The following is a 24,182-nucleotide window of genomic DNA, read 5'->3' on the forward strand; positions in this document are numbered from 1 at the left end:
TCGCAAGACATAACTTAAAATTGCAACTGACATCCATTTACAAAAACCAAATTTTACTTGTCCTGTGAAGGTATAACAAAAAAGGAGTTCATAGCTGATGTGTGTTTTCATATCTTAATTCTGCCTCACAAATTTTTATTTACACACTTGTCTCTCTCAAAATCTTTCAAGGCAGTAACCAGAATTTGGAATCTTTGTAACTTTTCCACTATCCACTCAATATAATTTGCTGAATAAATACAAAACTGAATTATGGTAGGCTTAAATTTTTTTCTGAGATATTTGAAACATTTTATCCTCCCTTCACTGAATGCCTGAGGTCACTAAGTAAAAATGTTCCTATTCTTCAGTAAGTTCAAAGAAATACCCTGAAACTGTCTGTCTATAATTTCTAACATTTCTACCAAGAAGAGCTCTTTTTAAAAAGTGCAACAAAACAGACAGGGTCTTTTGTTTGTTTGTTTGTTTTTAACAGACCGCTATGATCACTGGCTAATCATACAAATGGGAATAAGAAAGTTAACATTACATCTTTCCACAAAATGTCCCCATCTGTCCAAAAAGTATGGAAAGCTTTCTCTGTCCTGACTCAACTCTTCCCTGAATTCAAAAGCAATATAAAGTCAAAATACTACTCATCAGCTAAGTTTCAAGCAATTTTACCCTGGATGTGGACTTTGTGCAAACTAAGAACAAAAAGAAAGGAAAGAGATACCTGAAGTAGCAGGTAATTAAGCATAGATTTTTCTCCCCAACATAAATATGGCTTACTTATGTAGAATACAGCAAATAATAAAACTACACAAACTTACTCTCCAAACTCAGTTATACAAAAATAATATTTATGTTGGGGCTGGGGTTGTGGCTCAACAGTAGATGCTCGCCTAACATATGTGAGGCCCTGGGTCCGATCCTCAGCACCACATAAAAATAAATAAATAAAGGCATTGTGTCCAACTACAACTAAAAAACTAAATATTAAAAATAATATTTATGTATGGAAAACAACTCTGAATACATCTTATTTCAATTCATATTTGCCAAATCATATTTTAGCTGTTGAGACCCGTTTTAAGATTCTATAGTGCTGCTTTCCTTTTGAAAGCTTAATGATAACAATATAATGTGCAGAACAGTTTACACTAGTATTTCTTACTCTAACACCAAACTTAATAAAAAATAAAACAATTTCTCCTACTGAAAATTTACCCAAAAAAATAAAAATTATGTGTGTATGTATCACTTCAATGTGTTATCAATTAAACATGCTGCAAACATCAATACTAAGTTAGGCATCATTTCATTCCCCCAGCTACATTTCAGTAGCATAATAGCATTCATGCTTCTTCTTGAAGGTCTACTTTGAGGGCCAAGGATCATCCTTTAGGACTAATTTGAAGCATCCAAAATTAAAAAGAGAAAACTGTTCACTCCAAATATATTGCATAAGATTTGGCTCTTATGGAGAAAAAAAAAAGCTGCTTATATCACCTGCCATATTAAATTGATTCAATCTGCTAACAAACAAGACAGTGAGTTATTGAATCTGTGTTTAATTCAGTGCACTTTATAACATATTTAAAGATTTCAGTTGTATAAAACAGTATCTGAATCTTATCAGATGAAAATATTTTTCCCTTTTAGCAAGCTTCGGGTTGCATGTCTGAGAAAACAAATTAGTATCCAGTTCTTCTAAGCTTGATAATAGTGCCCCCTAATGGGAATTTTAATATGAGTTTTTCTGCTCATTTTTTAAAAGCATATATTCTCTAACATGAGCAAATTATCTCAATTTCAACTAGAAAGGAAATTATGTAGCATAAAAGTTTACCAGGATTTAAACCACTCAAATTTAAGAATTACTACATTTTACAAACCACAAGTTGTGAATTAATAAAGAGAAAAACAAGAAACTTCATACCCCAACATTTTTCTAGGTTTTGAATCAATTCATACAACATAATCCAGTCAGCACTATACAGGTAACCCTATAAGGAAATTATCTTTCTCACTGTTTTTGGTACTCAGTAAGTGAGCAATGTGCTAAATGAATTACAGAGTTAGACCACAGCAGTTCAGAAGTTATTCAGTACCACGATTCCTGAAGGAAGTGATGAGATCCTCACTCAAATATTGTGCTCATACCAGTACCTTTCCATAACACCTAGTCACAATTTTCCAACTATGAATTTAATGCCTTCTTCCCTATTATCTATAGATGGTTCCCCTAAATATTAAAATTAAATAATGTAGCTTTAAAAGAAAAATATACTAAAGTTAAAGCAAAAACCAACTATTCTGATACTTCCCATGTTTGCCAGTGAAGCAAACACCCAATAACACAGTATTTTCCTTTCAGTGTTCACAATATAGTCTAGATTCAGTATATATATTCAAAAAGCAATATATAGAAGAAATAAAAATACACAAAAAAGCATCTATTTATAATGGAAAGAAAGAACTGCCTTATCCTCTAACAGACAAGAGAGGGAGAATATAAAGATATGTATTAATCATAGGTGGTCAAACTTCAAGAACCACCAAGTAATTTAGGCTTGGGATCCAAAGGATCACTGTCAGAACTACTCAACTGTTCTACATGCCACTGCAGGAGAAATACAGGCACAGAAAATAAAACAATGTGCACTGTTCCAATAAAACTTTATTTACAAAAGCAGGCCCACAGACCCAATTTAAAATATTTGCTAACATTTCATTTGCATCACAGATTTAAAATCTCCTCTTTACAATAAAGCACCAAAACAAAAGGGGGAAAAAAATAAAACCTCATACCCCCGTGGTGTTGGGGGGGGGGGAGACTAAGCAACTATATAATTACTAAAATTCTAAAACAGTCCCCTAAATAAATACTGATTTAAAGGGTATAAAATAATGGAAAAGCAAAGGGCAAAATGGTAGGCCTTTTTCAGGATATAAAATAATCAAACTGTAGGCCTATTCTAAGATACATTTTTATAATAAAATGTTTGTTTCATCTAGATTTGATTTTTTAAAAATCCAGTCATTGCATTCTAATGCACATTAAGAGAATAAATGGCTTAGGTGAGAGAACCTAAAATCTAAGCCTTTTGCCAAAGGCTATGAAAAAATACAGGGAACTATACTACATTTTTCACATGTACAAGACAGATGGAAAATCCCACTTCCTAAAGGTAAGATCATGAAAAGCAAATTTACTTGTTTCGCACAAAAAGTGGATTTCAGATACAGACTCATGCTGCCCTACATTCGATGTTTCTCTAAAAGTCTAAGAGCAACATACTATTGTGGAAAAATCATAGGATTTTTTTTTTTTTTAAATGTAGCAGTTATTTAATTAGGTTCTTGGTAAGAAATTTAGAATACCAATTTGTGAGGATAAATTCCATTTGTTAGAGCAAAAACGGATCGCATGTAGCCCTGGAGCTGAGGGATAGCTTTGATTTTGGGTAGAATTTGTGTGTCCACAGCTTTCTGATCAACCTTGCGCTGCTCTGTGATTTCGTATTTCTCTTTCTCTGTGTCGAAGATTTCACCTTCCTGGTGTCGGGGCTTCCTCAACTTCTTCTTCTTGAAGTAAGCATCAGTGAGATGTTTTGGGATTTTCACGTTGCTGATATCAATCTTTGTGGAGGTGGCAATAACAAATTTCTGGTGTGTTCTACGCAGAGGAACTCGATTGAGGGAAAGAGGTCCTGTCACAAGTAGCAAGCCACTGCTCAGCTGCTTCAGGAAAACCACTCTCTTGCCTCTGTGTCGCCCAGTGAGGATGATCAGGATGGTCCCAGGAGTGATGCTGGCTCGCAGCTTTCTCACGTGCTGACTGAAGGGTTTCTTGCCGTGGCTCAACAGCTTCCGTGGCACATCTTCAGTCGGGTAGTATCTAGGCATTTTGCGAAGCTTAACCACCCTGGTACCACCATTCTTGTCACCACCGACTGGTTTTGTAACAGTAGCAAGAACCTTCTCCTTCTTCTTCTTCTCAACCTTGGACTTAGCAGCAGTGTACTTCCTCTTATACATGGCCTTTCGGGAGTACATGGCAGATCGGGAGTATCTGCCAATTCCTCTCACCAGGACAGGGTTCCGGCTGCAGTGGGGCTTTCCTTTCTTGGGTTTCTTATCCGTAGAGTCTTCCTTTTTATCCTTGCCAACAGCATCAGCCTTCTTGGCTCCAGGTTTCTTCTCCTTAGTGTCTGGCTTCTCAGCCTTTTCACCCGCCATCTTGCAAGATGGGAAAGAGAACTAAGTACCGGGCTTCCGGTCTATATGCAATGAATAAAATCATAGGATTTAGACCAGGCAGTCACAGGGTTTCAATCCATACTCTACTGATTCTTACAATGATTTTGGACAAGTTATTTATATCACTAAATATTGGTTTCCTAATCCAAAAATGGGATTGAAAAAAACTGTGCAGAGTAACATCTTATTATAGGAAATATACCGATTGTACCCAATACACATTGATAATTATTATCTAATGCTCTCTCCTTATCTCAGGGCTATTGAAAAAAATTTTAATGAGGTGAGTTGTTTTGTTTTTTGTTACTAGGGGATTGAACCCAGGAGCACTTAACCACTGGCCACATCTCCAACCCTTTTTATTTTTTTATTTTGAGATAGGGTCTTGCTAAGTTACTTAGGGCCTTGTTAAATTGCTCAAGCTGGCTTTTAACTTGTGATTCTCCTGCCTCAGATGAGTCACTGGAATTACAGGTGTATGCCACCATACATGTGGCTTTAATGAGCTTCTGAAAGTATATGTTCATCAATTATCTCAAACTTATGAGAGATTAACTTCCAATGATCAATATCTAAAATAGTCAACATATTATTGTTTATTTGTCATAACTGCACTAAACATTATTTCTCCTTCATATTCTAAACCAAGAATTTTATACCAATAATAATAAATACCTGAGAAAACTGTGCAACAGTTTGTTTTTTTTTAAACAGAAAACTGTGTAAGCTATTTTGGTATGGCATCTACTCACACCAAGTAACAAAACAAGTCACTTCAAGTAAAGCTCTTATGCTTCTTTCCTGTAAACAAAAGAAATTGTATTAATAATTGCTAGTCTTCCAGTCCTAAGTTAATGATTACTGAATTATAAATAAGCATCCCCAGATATATGTTGTTGGGTAGGAAAATAAGAGATATCCTAATATCACCAGGAAGAGCAGGAAGAAAAGATTAACATTAAACAGAGACATGAGGTGGGAGGGAAAGGGAGAGAAAAGGGGAATTGCATGGAAATGGAGGGAGACCCTCATTGTTATACAAAATTACATATAAGAGGTTGTGAGGGGAATGGGAAAATAAACAAGGAGAGAAATGAATTACAGTAGATGGGATAGAGAGAGAAGATGGGAGGGGAGGGGAGGGGGGATAGTAGAGGATAGGAAAGGTAGCAGAATACAACAGTTACTAGTATGGCATTCTGTAAAAATGTGGATGTGTAACCGATGTGATTCTGCAATCTGTATTTGGGGTAAAAATGGGAGTTCATAACCCACTTGAAGCTAATGTATGAAATATGATATGTCAAGAGATTTGTAAGGTTTTGAACAACCAATAAAAATAAATAAATAAATAAAGTGAATGTCAATAGAAAGCATCAAGTAAGACTGTACAAATAAATTTTTAAGAAACTTAAAAAAAAAAAAAAAAACAGAAATCTCAACCTTAATTGCATAGGAGGTATAAACATACAGTAATTCAGATCTAAGTATAGCCATTTCGGGGGAAAAAAAATAAAAGATGTATTCTACACAAGCATATTAAAAATCAAGTATTACTACTCAAAAACAAAAATAATCTTAGTTTTTAGAGGTATTATTCAAATGAAAACTGATTTGCACACAAATTACAATACCAAGGGTACTATAACCTTAGCAAAAATATACTTGAGGCATTATAAAGATGTTAATTCAAATAAAATAAATAACATTTTATCAATTAAGTTATAAAGAAAATGAAGAGGAAATTAAGAAAACAAGCCAATTTATAGTAGCATCATAAACACAATATTTACAAATACACTTAACCCAAACAGCAAAGACTTGCCAATACTAGTCAAAGCAACCTACATATCCAATGCAATCCCTATCAAAATTCCAATGATATTTTTCATAGGAATAAAAAAAGACATCCTAAAATTCATATCGCATCTCAAAGAACCTTCAACAGCCCACACAATTTCCAATAAGAACAAAACTGAAGCCCTCATACTTTCTGACTTCAAAAAAAGTTCATTAGAGGGCTGAAGTTGTGGCTCCATGGTAGAGTACTTGCCTTGCACATGTGAGGTACTCAGTTTGATCCTCAGCACCACATAAAATAAATAAATAAAATTAGTGTGTTCATCTACAACTAAAAAAACATATTTAAAAAAAAAGTTTCAGGGGCTGGGATTGTGGCTCAGCGGTAGTGCGCTCGCCTAGCACATGCGAGGCGCTGGGTTCCTCAGCACCACATAAAAACAAATAAATAAAGGTTTTGTGTCCAACTACAACTAAAAATAAAAAATAAAGTTTCATTACTAAGTTGCAGAAATCCAGAAAGTGTCATGCTGGAATAAAGACAGAATATTAACCAATGCAACGCGACAGACATTCCAAAAATAACCCCTGGCATAGGGTTGATCTTCACCCAGGGTACCAAGGCCTCTAAACTGGAAAAGACAGTCTCTTCAACAAATGGTGTCATAAAAACTGGAATACATATGCAAAAAAATGAAGTTGGACACTCCCTTGCACTACACACAAATTTTTCAATAGCAAAACCCATCATTATGTTCAACTATAATACACCAATTAAAAAATGGAAAAAATTATTCAAAATGGAAACACCTAAACTTAAAGAGTTGAAAATTAAATTCATAGAAGAAAATATGGGAAAAACTTCCTAATACTAGATTTGTCAATGGTTTCTTTAATATGACACCAAAAGCACAGCAACAAAAACAAAAACAGACAAATGCAACTAAGCCAAACTTTAAAACTGCACATCAAGGAAACAATCAACAGAATGAAAGGCAACCTGCAAAACAGGAAAAAATAGATATTGCAAACCATTACCTCATAAGAGATTGAAACCCAAAATTTTAAAAGAACTCCAAATCAAGCACAAATTCAATTTTAAAAAGGGCAAAGGTCTTGAACAGACATTTCTCCAAAAATTATACATGAGTCAACAACAAGTACAAGCAGGCCCTCCATACTCACGGGAACCCCATCTGTGGATTCAACCAACCTCAGATTAAAAATACTTGGGAAGAAAATTTGTTTCTGTACTGAACATATACAGACTTTTTCTTTATTATCAAAATAATACACTATTACCACTTACATTATATTAGAGTCACCTAGAGATGATTTAAAATATATAGGACGATGTGTACTAGTTATATATAAATGCTACTTATTTTACATAAAGAACTTGAACATCCATGAATTGTGATATTCAAGAAAGGTCCTGGAACCAATCACACATGAATAACCAGGAACCCTATATGAAAAGATGTTCAATATCAGTATTCACCAGCAAAATATAAATCAAAATCACAAAATTGCCTCTCACTCATTAAAATGACCACTATCAAAAACAGGAGATAACAAATGTTCTGGAATCCACGTGAATAATGGGTAGGAATGGAAAGCAGTGCAAACAAAACAGTAGAGAAGTTACTCAAAAAATTAAAAAGAAAGGAATGCAGACAGCTCAATGGCAGAGTACTTGCCTAGCATATGCATGGTCCCAGGTTTAATCCTCAGCACCAGAAAAAAAACAAATAAATAAAAATAAAATTACCATATGATTCAGCAATAACCTTCTGGGTATATGTCCAACAGAAATGAAAACAGGAAAAAAAAAGAAAACAGAATCTCAGAGATATCTGCTGAACACCCATGTTCACTGCAGCATTAGTCACAATAGCCAAGAAGTGAAAGCAATCTAAATGTCCATCAACAGATGAATGGATAAAGTAAATGTGGATATAAATACAACAGAATAGAACAGGGGGGGGGGGGGTGGAGGGGGGGGGGGAGGAAGAGGAGAGGAGGAGGGGGAGAAGGAAATCCTGTCATATGCTATACCACAAATGAACTTTGCAGATATTATACTACATAAAATAAGCAAGTCATAAAAAGATAAATACTAAATGACTCCACTTATATGAGATATTTAAAGTGGTCAAACTCAAAGAACACTGTTTGTTAAGGGCTGAGGAAAGTAGAAAAGGGGAGTTAAAAAGTTTCGGTTGCATGATGTGAAACAGCATACTGACTAACAGCATGGTACATACTTTAAAATTGTTAAGATGGTAAATTTTATGTATTTTTATGCCACAATTTCTTAAAAAACCAGAAAACTGTACAGAAAATGAGCCTTGAAAGTTCAAACAAGTGAGAAATTATTTTCAACTAGATTTTTTTTTTAATCTTTTAGGATGTTCACCTTGACCTCTGGCAAACTTTTAACTACTATAGGCCTTTGATAACAAAGCAATTACATCTGGAGCCCAAAAATAAAATGCTTCTGAAATGTTACAAAATCTTCCTCTGAAGCAGAGAGCTGGACTCATCTTTCCTTAAACACTGTCCAAACAGAATAGAATAGATGCTGGACACACAATGATGATCCACGTCCTTCACAATGTTAGTTATTTGCCAAGCTGATTTCATAATGAGAAAGTCAACATAAGCACAGCTCCTATCCTAGTTACAATAGTGTCCCCTTATCCATGATTTTGCTTTCTATCTCACCCTAGTTCAACCGTGGACTGAAAATACATAGTATGTGGAAATTTTCAGAAATTAGTACATGAATTTTATTCAATTCATGATATTTTATAATATAATATGTTACTATAATGCTGAGAAGTGTAGCTCAGAGGTAGAGTGCTTGCCACATATGCATGAGGCCCTGAGATGGGTTCCTAGCAGGACAAAAGAAAAAAAAACTGCTATACCTCTTCTATTTTATTTTTAGTTATTATTGTTAATCTCTTACGTGCCTAATTTATAAATTAAACTTTGTCATTTGCATGTATGTATGTATACTATCTGCAATTTCAGACATCCACTGGGAGTCTTGGAATATACATCCTTTAAAAATGAGATGGAGATTACTATATTACAAATGAGAATCACAAACTCCAATTAAGAAAGGCAAAAAGTAATCAATATTTTTATTTAAATTTCATTTCCCAGAATCTGTATAATTTTTCCAAGAAATTCAAATCAAGTGATTTAGGTTCACTTGACTTTCAACAATGGATAATCAAAGTTTACACTGAGAATTGTATTAACAAGCATTTGTACAAACTGCAAAGACACAAACTTGAAATGAACATCTTTACCTTCATCAAACTCAGCATCATCCTCTGTGTGCTGGGGGAAAGGAAAACAGTTGGTAATTTCAAGCCGATCTTCTACAACTAGGCCCAAAAGCACTCCTTGAACAACCTCAGTTCCTTGTCCTTCTTCTTGATAATGTTTTATTATCTTTAATACTACCTAAAAGAAAATACAGAAGGGAATTTAAAAACCATTCCTAGTTTACATTTGTTTTTTTTCACTCTTAAAAAAAATCTAAAATTATTCTACTGTGTTTGCAAAGCCACAAAACTACATATATAACAGGACTAAACAAATGTCTTAGCATTTCTTTAACTTTACATAAGTAATAAAGCTCATATAAAGTTCCTAGATACTTAATTATATTAATGAGGTCACTAAGCCTGTTAAAATCAAAGTAAACAGAGATGATAGAACACATGGGCTTAATGTAGATCTTCAGACAAATTCTAGAACTGATTCCTAAAGAGCTGGTTTCTACATATACAGAAGGGACTAGTAATGACTAGAATCCAGCATGGTTTCACAAAGAAGCCAGATTAAAATAACCTTATTTTCTTTTATAAAGAATATAAAGTTGAAAATTAATATATATTAAAACAAGTTATTGCAATTCATGAAAAGACATCATTATTTCACTCTTTCCAACATCAAGTAAACTGTTATCAGTTCTTTATAATGACCAAAGAAAAAAATTACCAATAACAGTACCCAGCTGAGATGGGAAAAAGCACAGGTTTGATTATCTAAATATAACAATGTGAGTAAGAGAACCCAGAAAGGGATAATGGTAAAAGAGAAAGCTTAAAGCCCTGTGATGAGGACGAAGTTCAAATCTCTCTAAGCAAAAGACACTCAGAAACCACCTTCCAAACAGAGGTGGGTTATCAAGATACTAGGTTTATTCTCCCTTTGAAAAACAAACCTCAAGACCACTGTGTTAGTTTCAAGAAAAAATATTTCAAATTTAAGAATAAATTTTCTCAGCATTCAAGACTGTCCAAAATAAAGTCTTCAGGAAAGAGGCAATTACCAAAAAGAACTGATGCAACTCTAATATTCATGATCTTGCCATTTTATAATCTGATGAAATAAAACAATCAGGGAAAAGAAACATGTTTATCAAAACTAAGCTTGCTCATTCATGTTGACATTTTGTAGTCTTCCTACTTTCCTATATACATATTAAGCTCTGGAATCTTTATTTCAAAAAATAAGGTAGTAAAAATGTTGGGACTAGTGTCATTTAGATGTGAAGTACAAAAGAAATTCCTACTTAGAAGTAATTAATTAACATATATATGTATATTTTTGTTAGTCTACAGAGATAGCCAGGAATTTGCCATATGTGTATTTAAATGTGTTTTTGACTGTTTTTAGTGCTGGGATTTAACCTCAAAATCACAAGTTCGAGCCTTTTTACCTTTTATTTTGAGATAGGATCTCACTAAGTTGCTTTGCTAAGCCTGGCCTCAAACTTGTGATGCTCCTGTCTCAGCCTTCTAAGTCACTGGGATTACAGATAAGCACCACCATGTCTGGCAAATGTGTATATTTTTAAATAACGTACATTAGTGGTATCTATAAGTGACACAGAATCCATGTTCTGCTCATTGTCTCCACTTTTAAAAATGTTTTCATAAAAATGAAGGATGTTTTACTTAACATCATATCTTCAAACCTAAAATAGGCACTGACACAGGAAAGAGATTCAAAATATATTTTACTCAAGGAATAAATGATAAAAATTTATTGATCATTTATGATATGTCAAGCACTCCACTAAGTGTCTTACATGCAATGAATGACTCATTTAATCCTCACAACCATCCTATGAAGTCAGTTATTTTCCCATTTTGTATAAGGAAGAGATAATTTGACACACAATTATTAAATCTAAGAAGTGAGATTTAACTTCTGGCTCCCAGGAATTTTTAGTTACCTTCACAATTGCTATTAACTTCAACTGCTTCAAACATGTTTATAACGAAGTTGAAACACATAAGATGCAGTGTCAACAGCTCTATAAAGTCCTTGTAACCAGGGCTGCAGAAGGGATTCATACATGGAATAGGAAAAGCTCAGTGTAGGACTAGTGGCCAAGAGGGAATGGTGCTCATTGTCATACTGCTGTGCCCTGGTCACTGAAAGTAAAATAAAATCAAAAACAGACTGCCAGTATTTCCAAAATAAAATGCAGTTTTTAATCTTTAGCAACAAATGCTATCCTCACAAGCCACAAGATAGCAATGTTCTCCCACAAAAATCTTGTTCTCAGGCTCACCTGTCTCATTTCCTCTCCCTCCAACGAACCATATGCCTCTGTCCATAAACAGTGTTGAAGCATTTTTTAAATTCATCTTATTTATTGATGTCATGCTCCCTGCTCTTACTTTTAAAAGTGGATACAGGGAAAGAGTAATAGTTCTCCAAAACAAAAACATACTCCCATGATATATTTTGTTTATAGTGTCACAAATGATCCTACACACTCAAGAGCTTGCCATAACTTGGTTCTCCACTTAACAAAATAACCTGAAAAGCTTTTTTAGATAAATAAAAAGAGAGCCTCATTCTGTATACATATTAGAGACATCTGGGGACCTTTATAATTAACCCACCCCTGGAACTCAGGGTTAATTATCTGAGTTGGGTTCTTATATTGTGTTTTGGGAATTTTATTTATTTCTGTTTTGTTTTTAGATTCTCCAAGTAATTCTAGCTTCCTACATCATTCTAACTTTAATGAACTAGTATGGCGCAGCCTTCCTTGGTTTTTATTTTGTTTTATTGTAACACCTCAGGGGATCTCAAGGCACACTACTGATTAAACTACAAGTTTTCGTTCCTCTGTTTTAAGAGTCTTCACTGATAAAAGTGAGAACATTGAGAAATACAGAACAAGAGTGAACATTTTTAAAAGCAATAAATATCAACCATAAGGAAATTCAGCCCTAACTGAAACATTCTCTACAGTACAGAAATGAGAAGGAAGGTAATAACCAGCAATCCATATTAGAAGCATACCAAGTCTTCTAGTACCACAGTAAGTCTTAGGTTTTATGGCCTGATCCAACAGTTAAGACTCATGAACTAGCACTGATGAGGTTTCTTTACCCTATAAATCAATGGGTAAATGAGGATTCTTCAATAAATTATGCTTCAAGAGACAGAAGTAAACTGGCCAGTAGAAACCTTAAGTACTAAATCCTACATTTTCTGAAACTTTGTCACATTCTGGATCCGAATGCTTAAAACTACTTGATTTGCCCTGCATAGTAAGCATGGATTTCTGAATAGTCAGTTGTCTCTAGAACTATCTCAAAGATTTGTGAGGTTTGCATGATCTCAAATTGGGCCAAGAATCCCAACCTGCAGAATAGTGAACAGATGTCTCGTTGGCTGAAACTGCCCTAAAGGAAACTTTTTTCTACTATTGTTTATTATTCAGTATAGACTATTTGAAAAAGCAAAGAAGACCATTAGTAATCTCTAATGAACACAATACTACTGTTTAAAATATGAAAGAAAGAAAACTGTTTCAAAGTCTAAAAGCAACAAAGGACTTCCTTTTTTTTTTTTTTTTTTGGTGTGTGTGTGTGTGTGTGTGTGTGTGTGTGGTGCTGGGGATAGAACCCAGGGCCTCATGCATGGTGAGGCAAGTACTCTACCAACTGAGCTATATCCCCAGGCCAAAGATTTAAATTCTAAGAAATATTCTCAATAATCCAGGATAAAATATAAATGTCAATCTAAAATATCCAAATAAATTAATTACACAAGAACTCAAATAAAACTAAAATTTGAAGAATTAAGAAGGGTAAGTAAAATCTTTTATCCTTCCTAAGTGGAAGATTGAGCAAAATCTCTAAAACCTCCCTATAGAAATCAAAACCTTTCACTATCATAATAAACAATTGAACTGTCACCAAAATACAGATTTTGCTGTTTGATAATTATAATAACTTCTAACAGATATGATGTCACTAATAAACAGTAACTACAGAAAGAGTTTGAAACTTTTGGCACAGAATCACAAGGCTTCTGTTCAACTTCCTTCCAACCATTATAAATCAGGGGTTCCCACACCATCTGGCTGGATTTAACAATTGGCTCCAACAGCTCACCAAACTCAGGTAAACAAGCTGCTTAACATTTCTTGGTTTATTATAAAGGGCTTTATAAAGGATATAGATGAACATGAACAGTAAGATGAAGAAATGCATAGGACAAGGTATATGAATCCAGGCTCTGGACCTGGCTCCTCCAAGTATTCGGAAACCAAAGGCTCATCAAACATTATTCAAGAATTTTTACAGACCTTAACGGATTTATTCTCTAGCCCACCTACCCTCCCAGAGGTCAGTGAGACTCAAAAATTCTAATCCTCTAATCACTTGGTCTTTTTGGTGCCAGGTACATTCTAAGTCACCCCAGTAAAATAGACTGAAGGGGCTCAAAAGACACTCCTTATCACTCAAGAAATTCTAAAGACTTTAGCTCTGTGACAGGTACCAACAAACATTATACCACAGACCCTAAAAATTAAAAATAATTATGGATCACAAGGAACTTTTATATCAATAATTAAATTCAAACGGAATTGTAGCCCTAGCAACTCGGGAGGCTGAGGCAGGAGCATCACAAGTTCAAAGCCAGCCTCAGCAACTTATTGAGGACCTAAGCTACTTACTTAGTGAGACCCTGTCTCAAATTATAAAATAAAAAGGGGAAGGGAGATGACTCAGTAGTTAAGTACCCCTAGGTTCAATGCAATACCGCGCCCCCCCAAAAAAGAAACTCAAACTGAAAAATGTTCAAAATAGTTCTTAAAAATAAAAGCAAACATATTACATACTAATACACTACATTTTAATGAAAATAACTATTTTTCAAAACAAAAATAATCAGGATTCAAAACTGAGTTCAAAGTTTCATAAATATTAAATTTAAAAAATTAATCAGAAGAATCCCAATGTTTTACAGTTTTGTATATCTTTTTAATGTATGGCTTAATAGAAAACAGGTATCATCTGTTTTTGCATTTCATCTTTTTGATGTCACAAATCACAGATCATCTGGAAACCTCCATTAAACACTGGAAAAAGAATGAAAGTAAAATTGGCAAAAAATGCTTATATATTATTATTAAAATAGTCTGAACATTGGAAATTCTTTAAGATAATGTCCAAAATGCCCACACTTTAAGAACTTCTATTCTTGGACTAGACAGAGAGGGAAGGGAGAGGAGGTGGCACTGGGATAGGAATGATAGTAGAATGAATCGGACATTATTATACTATGTGCATATATGATTATATGATCTGTGTAACTCCACATCATATACAACCAGACGAATGAGAAGTTATACTCCCTTTACAAATGATGTGTCAAAATGCATTCTACTGTCATGTATAACTAATTAGAATAAAAAATATATTAAATTTTTAAAAAATTGCAAAGTATCACCTTAATACTTTTATTTGGTTACATGTTGACATGATACTATTCTGGTTATATAGGGTTAAATAAACTACAGTATTCAAATTTGAAAAAAAAAAGAACTTCTAAAATGACAATAAAGAAAACTGATGTGATTACAGTTGTGAAAAGTACTAGGAAGAAAAGAGAGAATGTAATGAGGAGGGACAGAGAAGTAGCCTTAACTAGGGGATCCAGGAAAAGACCTCTTAGTTATGAAACCACAAAAGAGAACAAGCAAGTCAGCACTGTGAAGAGCTGGATGCAGATATTACTTAACAACTATGAATTTTAAATTGTTTAAATAAAATTTAATATTTACTTTTCATAAAGTACGATGGCACTCTTTCATGTTTTTCTAAAAGCACCAATAGATAATAATAAACCTAATCTGTTGGCAGAAGCAGTCATATCTTAAGATAACATTATAAATTCATAATTATCAATTTCATATAATTTTATTAGTGAGTTAGGAAACAATATATTCATGAAATCCTTTCAAAAAAAATTTAGTATGGCTTTTAATTAGCAATATTTCTAAGACTGGTGTCAAGGTTAATCTTTCCCTGCTAAACACACCTATGAAGATAACATCTAACATTCTTCTAAAAGATAATAAGTCTGGTAAGGTTCAGAAGTAAAAAGGAAACTATTTTAAAATGAATCTGAGAATTTCAGGCCTAGTAATATGCCAATGTGAAGTATCTCAAACCTACTCTACCCCTACATACATGTAGAAATGTTGGATAAACTGTGTTTTAAAAGTTTAAATACATAGCCAAGCTAGAAAAGGAAATACAATCAGAACATGTAAACCCTGCAAGTTAAATGCAGCATTGTCCAAAGGCAAGTCCACATACAATCCACAAGAGCCAAGGAACGAGTTGTACCCCAATCTCTGCGCCTGGGCCCAATGAGTCTTGAATTCGTCTTGAGTAAGGGGAAACTAAAATCTTTTCAAAAAGGTTCAAGAACTAACACCTTTCTCAAAAGCTTGAATTCTATAAAAACTGTTGGTGAGAAGGTAGAAAACAGCAATTGTACAGTATCTCATAGTTAAATATAAACTTATCACATGAGACAAACACCTCCTCCTAAGAATCTGCCCAAGAGAAATAAAAATATATACCCACATAAAGCCATGTTTACAAATGTTCCTAACAGCATTACTCACAGTAGCCTAAAACCAGAAGCAACCCAAAAGTTCACCAAATGCAGAACTATAAACAAATTTTGGCTTATCCATTCTAGAGAATACTACTTCGCAAAAAAAAGGGGTCAAACAAAATGTTATGTACTATATGATCTCATTATAAGGAATTCTAGAAAAAGCAAAACAGGGCTGGGGTTGTAACTCAGTGGCAGAGAGCCTGCCTCTCACATGTGAGGCACTGGGTTCAAATCCTCAGCACCACGTAAAAATAAATAAACAAAATAAAGATATTGTGTCCATGTATAACTAAAAAATATTAAAAAAAAAAAAAAGGCAAAACAATAGTGACAGAAAGTGGATATAAGTGGTTGCCTGGGGCTAAGATGAGAAGAAAGATACTGAATGCAGAAGGGTACTGTGGTGGCAGTTACACAGCTATTTACAATCACCTACGTTCATCAAACTGTACATTTGTATGTATTACTTTAACTTAAAAATGAAGACTTTAAAAAGTCTGAAATAATTCAAATATGCACCCACTCCCAATTTTACTCTCTGAGTTCAAAGATCCCTAAAATTCTATAAGGTCCAAAAATGTAAGTTAAGAATCACTACTATATCCCTACATTATATATAATACATACATACACACATATACATATGTATACACACTCAAGTTTATAAGACTAGATAATCAAGAATATATTAAATTATATTAGGATACCTAAAAACAGTATTTTAATGCTTAATAAAACTAATAATCAGCTTCTAGAAAAACCTGCTGCTGATGTAAAACTGGTTTATCAAAGAAATTGGATATTCAAGTATTTACCTTCTCCCATCAAAAAAATGCTTTAAAATAAATTCAAAATACCCATTAACTCTACATCAAAAAGTTTATTTCTCAAAGAGTCAAAGCCCTAAAAAGAAATTCACACTTAAAGGTCATGGGTGAGCTTAAAGATATCTATGAATTTCTTAAAATCATCAGCATTATTGTGTCCATGAATTTAAAGGCATTTTTCTGAGGACAGAAACAAAGTTCCCTGGCATTCCTCAAATGTCCAGAGATCCTTAACACTAAAAAGTTAAAAAATTTAAAAACCAGCAATAAAAATCTGTTGTTTTTTAATGTGAACAAACATCATCTTCAACACCTGTTAACTCTGAATTCAAATCTCTTATTGCTGTGGTTGCTCTTCAATTCCAGTGCAGATGTTAATGAACATATATCTCCAAATTATCACATAATCTGTAACTGTACATACCACCAATGTAAAAGAGATAACTCTTAGTAGCAGTCAGTTTTCAACAAGCCAAGAGAACTGTTCAGAAGAAGCATTTAATGAGCCAATTCTAAACAACACAGCAATTCAACTTTGTATGAAATTATTTATATTAAACCTCCATTAGGAAAAGCAGCAGGTTTGCTATTGTCTCTGTAATAGACATAAAAAAGATCTGTTGAAAAACCAACTAAAATAATTAGACTTGAGTTAAAACTGTCAAAGCTATACTGTTATTTTTAATCTGCTTTTATAAAACTGAACTCATTGTGAATGTTGAGGGGTGCAACCTGTGTGCCATAGCTATAGCAAACAAAGCACTGAATTACTTGTTCATCTTTTTAGATAGTTCAGATTTTTTTAAAAGGCTCAAATTAAGATGCTAAAACTAAAATTAAGTAAATCTAGTGGTATTTAGTGACCACACTACTACTTTAGTCAGTTTTGTGTGTTTTGTTTTGCTTTACTTTTTGGCAGTAGTACAGGGGACTAAACACAGAAGCATTCTAACATTGCTCTTTTCTTTTTTTATTTAGTAACAGGATCTGGCCAAGTTTACCAAGACTCACCTTGAATTTAGGATCCTCCTGCCTTAACATCCCAAACTGTTGAGATTACAGGCAAGTACCACCCCTGGCTCAGGAAACTACTTATTTTTTATATGGTTCTATAAATATTATTACACTAGTTACAGGAAGGAGCTATTACTAAAACAGTGTATAAAAATCACTTATAATAATGCTTCCAAGCTATCAGTAAATAAGCTATTTTCCCCCAGTCCATCACAGACCAATACTTCAGTTAATTTTGTTTTAAATCATTTATTAGAAAAGTAAAAATTTTTAAAGAAACAGTGTGCAACTGTCACACTAGGCTATTACAGCAGTATGAAACTGCTATGGAAGCTTCTAATGACTCAGTTTCAATCCTATGCTTATCTTGCAGACCAGCATTCACAAACCATAACCCACACACTGAATACCACAAAACCTGCAACATTAGTAAGTAAATAATTCTTTCTTATCTTAATTTATGTCACAAATATGAAGTTTCTCAAATACACCATTATCAATAGACGGGAACATCAAATTGTTTTTACTACCAAGCTCATGTTTTTCTCTCTGACCTTTATTTGGGGGGAGGGTGCGGGAGGGTAACTGATTACTGAACCAGGGATGCTCTACACTGAGCTATACCCACAGCCCTTTCGTATTTTTTTAGACAGTCTCATTAAGTTGCGCCCAGGCTGGCCCAGAACTTGAGATCCTCCTTACCTCTCCACAGGGTAAGACCATTACTTCCTTAGCTCTAATACTATTTTTTAAATAATTCTTAAATTGGTGATGGACCTTCACTTTATTTATTAATTTATTTTTATGTGGTACTGAGAATCGAGCCCAGTGCCTCACACATACTAGGCAAGTGCTCTACCACTAAACCACAACCCTAGCCCAGCTCTAATACTATTTTAAATTTTTAATTTATAAGGAGTAAAAACAATTTTATTTCTGCAGCAGAGCATCCCTTTGAATTATCAGCTAAGACAAAGAGTAAAATATTCATCCAGGGAGTAGCCCAGCTAAAAGCCTAGCATTCAAGCCTCTAAGCACTATCCTCTCTTTGTTGTCTAGTACACAGTAATTCTAGAAATTCTTATTTATTTGTGAAAATAATGTTTGAGTACAAGAAAAATCTTTAGCTAAAAGCTTAAAAATAAAATCTTCTGACTATCTATACAACTGTGCCCTCTGGTCCATAAATATAGTAAAAACTAGTAGCAAAGTTAAGAAACTGGATACCAGAATACAAAATAAAGCCTGAGTGACAGCTCTGTGGCTTAAGAATACCTTATCTATCCTAGCCTCACCTCCTTACTATAGAATAAAGCAGACAATATCTATCTCTTAGCACTGTTGCACATATTAAAACCTAATAAACCCAAAGTACCTTGCATACAATGCCTAAGAAGTATTCAGTAAATATTAACTACCACCATAATAACTGCTATTATTACAACAAACAGTGCACCTATTCTCATTCACTATCCATTCATTTGCCCATCCAATAAATATTTTAAAAGTGACTAAAATATGCTAAGTACATTCAGGATACTGATATGTGGGGTACTAACTGGAATGTTTACTATCCATTCCTCAGAGATTTTCAGCCTACTAAAATGTAAATTATAACATTAAAAATCAATCACCTTGGGCTGGAGTTGTGGCTCTGTGGTAGAGTGCTCACATGGCACGTGGCACCAAATCAAAATTTAAAAATATTTTTTTAAAAAAATTTTAAAAAAGCAATCACCTATCCTGGAATGGTGGTGCATCCCTGTAATCCCAGCAACTTGGGAGGCTGAAGCAGGAAGATTACGAGTTTAAAGCCAGCCTCAGCAAAAGCCAGGCACTAAGCAGTGAGACCCTGTCTCTAAATACAAAATAGGGCAGGAGATGTGGCTGGAGTTCAAACCCTGGTACAACGCACCCCCCTCCCCGAAAAAAGGGAAAAAAAAAAAAGTCAATCACCTAACACAAAATTATCCTAGAGTTATCTCTTATAACAATCTTATAAAGACTAATGCCAGAAAGTGTCAGAACAAGATTTTTTAAATCTGCATTTAAAAAAAGTCAAGAATAGAATTAAACTGGGATGGGCTATATATAGCTCAGTAGCAGAGCACTTGCCTAGCATGTGTGATGAGGCAGTGGTTTGATCCTTAGCACCGCATAAAAATAAACAAAATAATTAAATAAAAAAATGATAAAGAATACAATTAAACTGATTTACTCAAAATATTCTATATGGATGTGTATATAATTTCCCTTTAAAAGATCATTATCTCAAAAGAAAGGGCAAGGTCCATTCCAAGATCCTCTTTTTATTTCTTTTTGAAATAAAAATCAAAGCCCAAACTGCACCAGTTGCTGGCTAGTTGAAGAAGGGGTCAGACAGGATACACAATTAATAGTTGGTTTTACTCCAGTTTTATAGCTTCTGGGAGGTAAGGCCCATAGCATGAATTTCTCACATCAATAATCGTCAGAGAATAGCTATTGCTATAGAAAAATTTTATTCTCAAAGAAAATGTGATACCACAAAATCTCTCCTTAGCATATTGTGTAAAGTCAATATCTAGACTTTAATTTAATTCTGGCTTCTTTTTTTTTGACTGATCTGTGAACTTGGCAGTTTTCTTATTTGGTTAAGCCTAGGTCATTTTTTCTAATACTGAACAAAGAAGGTAGTTTTGGCCAAAATGTAAATTCAAAAAGCAGAAAACTGCATTAGTCTTAAATTAACACATTTTATGGCTCAAGTGGGATAGGGGTTCCATTTCATAACTGGTTGAGTCAAATAATAAATTGGATTTAAATCACTGCTGCTAAGTTTTGATGTGAAAGAAATTTAAGTAACTTCAATAGGAGGGAAAAAAAAAGATATTTAGCCCATGACACACATGGGACTAGGTACAATGCTCCAGTATGCTTAATCAATATCACTTCTATATTATTTCATTTTGGAAAGAACACATTTCATTATTATTTTCTTGAACTTAATGATCACTGATGCTCCACATTTTTAAAGTTTAATCAACTAATAATTGTTGGGAAAAGAGGGAGAAGGGAAACACAGTTTGAAGAAATTCAAAAGTGGGCTGGGGATGTGGCTCAAGTGGTAGCGCGCTCGCCTGGCATGCGTGTGGCCTGGGTTCGATCCTCAGCACCACATACAAAGATGTTCTGCCTGCCAAAAACTAAAAAATAAATATTAAAAAAAAATTCTCTCTCTCTCTGTCTCTCTCTCTCTCTCTCTCTTAAAAAAAAAAAAAGAAATTCAAAAGAACACCATTTGTCTCATAAAATTCAACTTAGGAAAAATATAATGATGCAATTAAATGTACAAATACACAATCACAATTTAAAGTTAACTGCTAAAGATGTTTAAGTTTCCATGTTTATTATCTACACACACACACACACACACACACACACAAAAGAAAACCAACCTACAAATTTTCCTCTCCAAAAAAAAAAATCGTAACTGCTATAAATTATGTATTTTCTAACACATTTGATTTCATTATATCCAGGAGCACTGACAACTGCTTAAATAGAAAACCTTTAGTTGATGTGGAGGCCTTTTAAGTAGGCAGAATTTGCTAAAATAGATGCAGGGGGCTAAAAAAGAATAACTATGGGCTGTTGTAGTGTACACCTGTAATTTCCAAGCTGCTCGGGAGGCTGAAGTAGGAGAATCCCAAGTTTGACGCCAGCCTTGGCAATTTAGCAAGATCCTGTCTAAATACAAAAAAAAATTTAAAAGGGTGAGAGTATATCTCAGTGGTAAAGGGTCCCAAATTCAATCCCCAGTTCCACAATAAATAAATAAATAAATTCATACTTAACATACATAAACAAACTGTGACTGAGAAGAGGTAGCTGGAAAACAGGGATGACAGTCAGTAAGAGTTTCTTTTTACTATCTTGTCTTCTGTATTTTGATTTGTGTAGTATGTGCCCATATTGCCCAGTATATTGTCTTTACAATTAAAGACAGACTTAATAAATTAAAAGGGCTTCTACTTTCCAGTATTAAAACTGTTTATAGCCAGGCATGGTGGTGCATGCCTGTAATCCCTGCCAGCCTCAGCAACTTAGTGAAGCCCTAAGGAACTCAGCAACATCCTAGCTCTAAATAAAATATTTAAAAAGGGCTGGGGATGTGTCTCAGTGGTTAAGCGCCTCTGGGTTCAAAAACAAAAACAAAGGACAGGGGCTGGAGATGTGGCTCAAGTGGTAGCGCGCTCGCCTGGCACGTGTGCGGCCCGGGTTCGATCCTCAGCACCACATACAAAACAAAGATGTTGTGTCCGCCAAATACTAAAAAATAAATATTAAAAAAAAAAGTTAAAAAAAAAAAACAAAAACAAAGGACACTATATAGTAAGTCCATAAGGTCTATTCATCTTTCTGGTCAAAAAATCCTTCAGAATGTATACTTAAGATTATACATTTCTGTATAAAATATAAAATGGCGGGGGTCCTCCAAAAGGAAAATATCATGAGTTTAACTGTTTGAAAGGCTACCAGTAAAACAGACTTAAAAATAATGGCTACAGGGGCTGAGGCTGGGGCTCAGCAGTAGCACACTTGCCTGGCATGTGTGAGGCACTGGATTCAATTCTCAGCACCGTATGTAAATAAATAAAGGTCTATCTGTTGAGAGCCCCAGCGGAAGGGGCTCCAGCAAACTTTCAGACTACCAGCTGATGATTGGCTCACAGCGGCCCCAGCAACATCTAGCAACATCTAGCTGATTGGCTCCTCTGCGGTGATGCTCATTGGGCTGTTTCCCTGCCCTTTCAGACCACGGAGCTGCTCATTGGGCGACTTTTTTGGCTCCGCCCATGCGACCCAGCCAATCGGCCTCAAGAGCAGGAGGATTGTGGGAGGAAGAGGCTGGGTTGGGGTGTGTGGCGTGTGGGAAGCCGGTGGTGGCAGTTGGGCTCTGAGGGTTTTTTTCCTGAGGAGCTGTTTTGTTTGGCGTGTGTGGTTCTAAAAATAAAGTTAGTTCCTTTTGACAAGTGGCTCCTGAATTGTGCCCAGCCAGACTGCGGCATCTATCAACTAAAACAATATTTTTTAAAAAAATAGTGCCTATAATTCCTCAATTGATGGCTGAAAACACCTAGAATATCAGGCAATAACACTTGGTTTTATTTTGTATAGAATGCTGATTTTCCAAAGAGTTTTTGAGATTTAGGGCTACAGCTATTCCTACTAGATAATTTATTCAATAGTATTGTGTGTGATGGTTAAGTACAAAATCAAGCCTATGAGGCCAGTTACATAGGCTTTTGCAATAGTTAAGGAGAGCTAGAAATGAATAGCACAGACAATACAATGATAAATTTAAGAACAAAAAAGTGATCTTAGGAGAATCTAAGTAAAACCTCAAGGAACAATCAAAGATTAAGCCAGAAGCTTGAGACTTTTCCAGATAGGGGTAACACTAAGAAAAAGGAAATATTTACTGAGTTAAATCACTACAATAAGCATACAAACATGCACACTTAATTTTAAAACGAAGACTTTCTAGTCTATGTATTTGTTAAGCACAGGAAAAACACCAGAAAGATAAACCACCAAATCATAATGGTGCTACCCAATTTCATGTTAAAAGCTTTAAAACTTTCTTCCTTATGGATTTTGTAGTTTCCCTAAGTTTTCTTACAATATAGATGTACATTTTTCTTTCTAAAAATTTATTTAGCATATATGTATTGTGTCAAAGGCAAACATTTGCATTTACATCAAATGAAACTAGTTGTGGACAAGGATAGAATTATACAAAGTATAGGGTAGAAAATTTTTATATAATCATCAGGATACCTGCATACCTGTGCCATTTAGGGACTAGTTTATTTATTATTTTGGGATAAAACAAGATTTTTTAAAGTTTATCAAAAATAAAGGTGATGAAAAAAATACAGATGTTCAGTCTCAAGAGTAAAAAAATAATTCATTATTTTCACTAAGTTAATACTAAGTTACCACTACTTTTCTGAATCACATTTTTTTTCTTGTATGCTTGGGCTTGATACCAATATTAACAAAAATACAGCACACTACTCCAATATATTCAGGTATCCATTTCAGCCTTTTCAGTTTTGATTAAACAGTACGGTTTACCATCAAATAGATGGGTATGTATGTTACACTGTACTCTGGTACTTAAACTGCACTGGGTATAACACTTTATAGAATGATCTTCTAAAAGTAATTTACAGGAAAAAAACTATAGCTATCTTCCCTTGAAACTATCTCATACCTTTCCAAATAAAATAATATGCAAGTATGATAAATATTTTACCAAAACAAAATTATGAGTTA

At 34.2% G+C, this 24,182-nt stretch overlaps 2 protein-coding genes across 2 annotated transcripts in view; both read right to left on the minus strand.

Moving 5' to 3' along the window:
* The window catches only part of Eif3h (eukaryotic translation initiation factor 3 subunit H), a 90,809-nt gene that overhangs the window by 60,773 nt on the left and 5,854 nt on the right, over positions 1–24,182 (minus strand). Inside the window, exon 2 of the mRNA XM_076835905.2 lies at positions 9,369–9,525. Within this exon, the coding sequence (XP_076692020.1) occupies positions 9,369–9,525 (157 nt within the window). The remainder of the gene's footprint in view (positions 1–9,368; positions 9,526–24,182) is intronic.
* On the minus strand, positions 3,311–4,268 carry LOC143381885 (large ribosomal subunit protein eL6). The gene has a single exon (XM_076835678.2). It carries the CDS (start codon positions 4,222–4,224, stop codon positions 3,358–3,360), a length of 867 nt encoding a protein of 288 aa, XP_076691793.2. The 5' UTR covers positions 4,225–4,268; the 3' UTR covers positions 3,311–3,357.

This window comes from Callospermophilus lateralis, chromosome 16, assembly GCF_048772815.1.
Source record: "Callospermophilus lateralis isolate mCalLat2 chromosome 16, mCalLat2.hap1, whole genome shotgun sequence".
Taxonomy (NCBI): Eukaryota; Metazoa; Chordata; class Mammalia; order Rodentia; family Sciuridae; genus Callospermophilus; species Callospermophilus lateralis.

Bases quoted from the DNA above. Each gene is read 5' to 3' on its own strand.
- LOC143381885 (XM_076835678.2), bottom strand. From the start codon at position 4,224: ATGGCGGGTGAAAAGGCTGAGAAGCCAGACACTAAGGAGAAGAAACCT.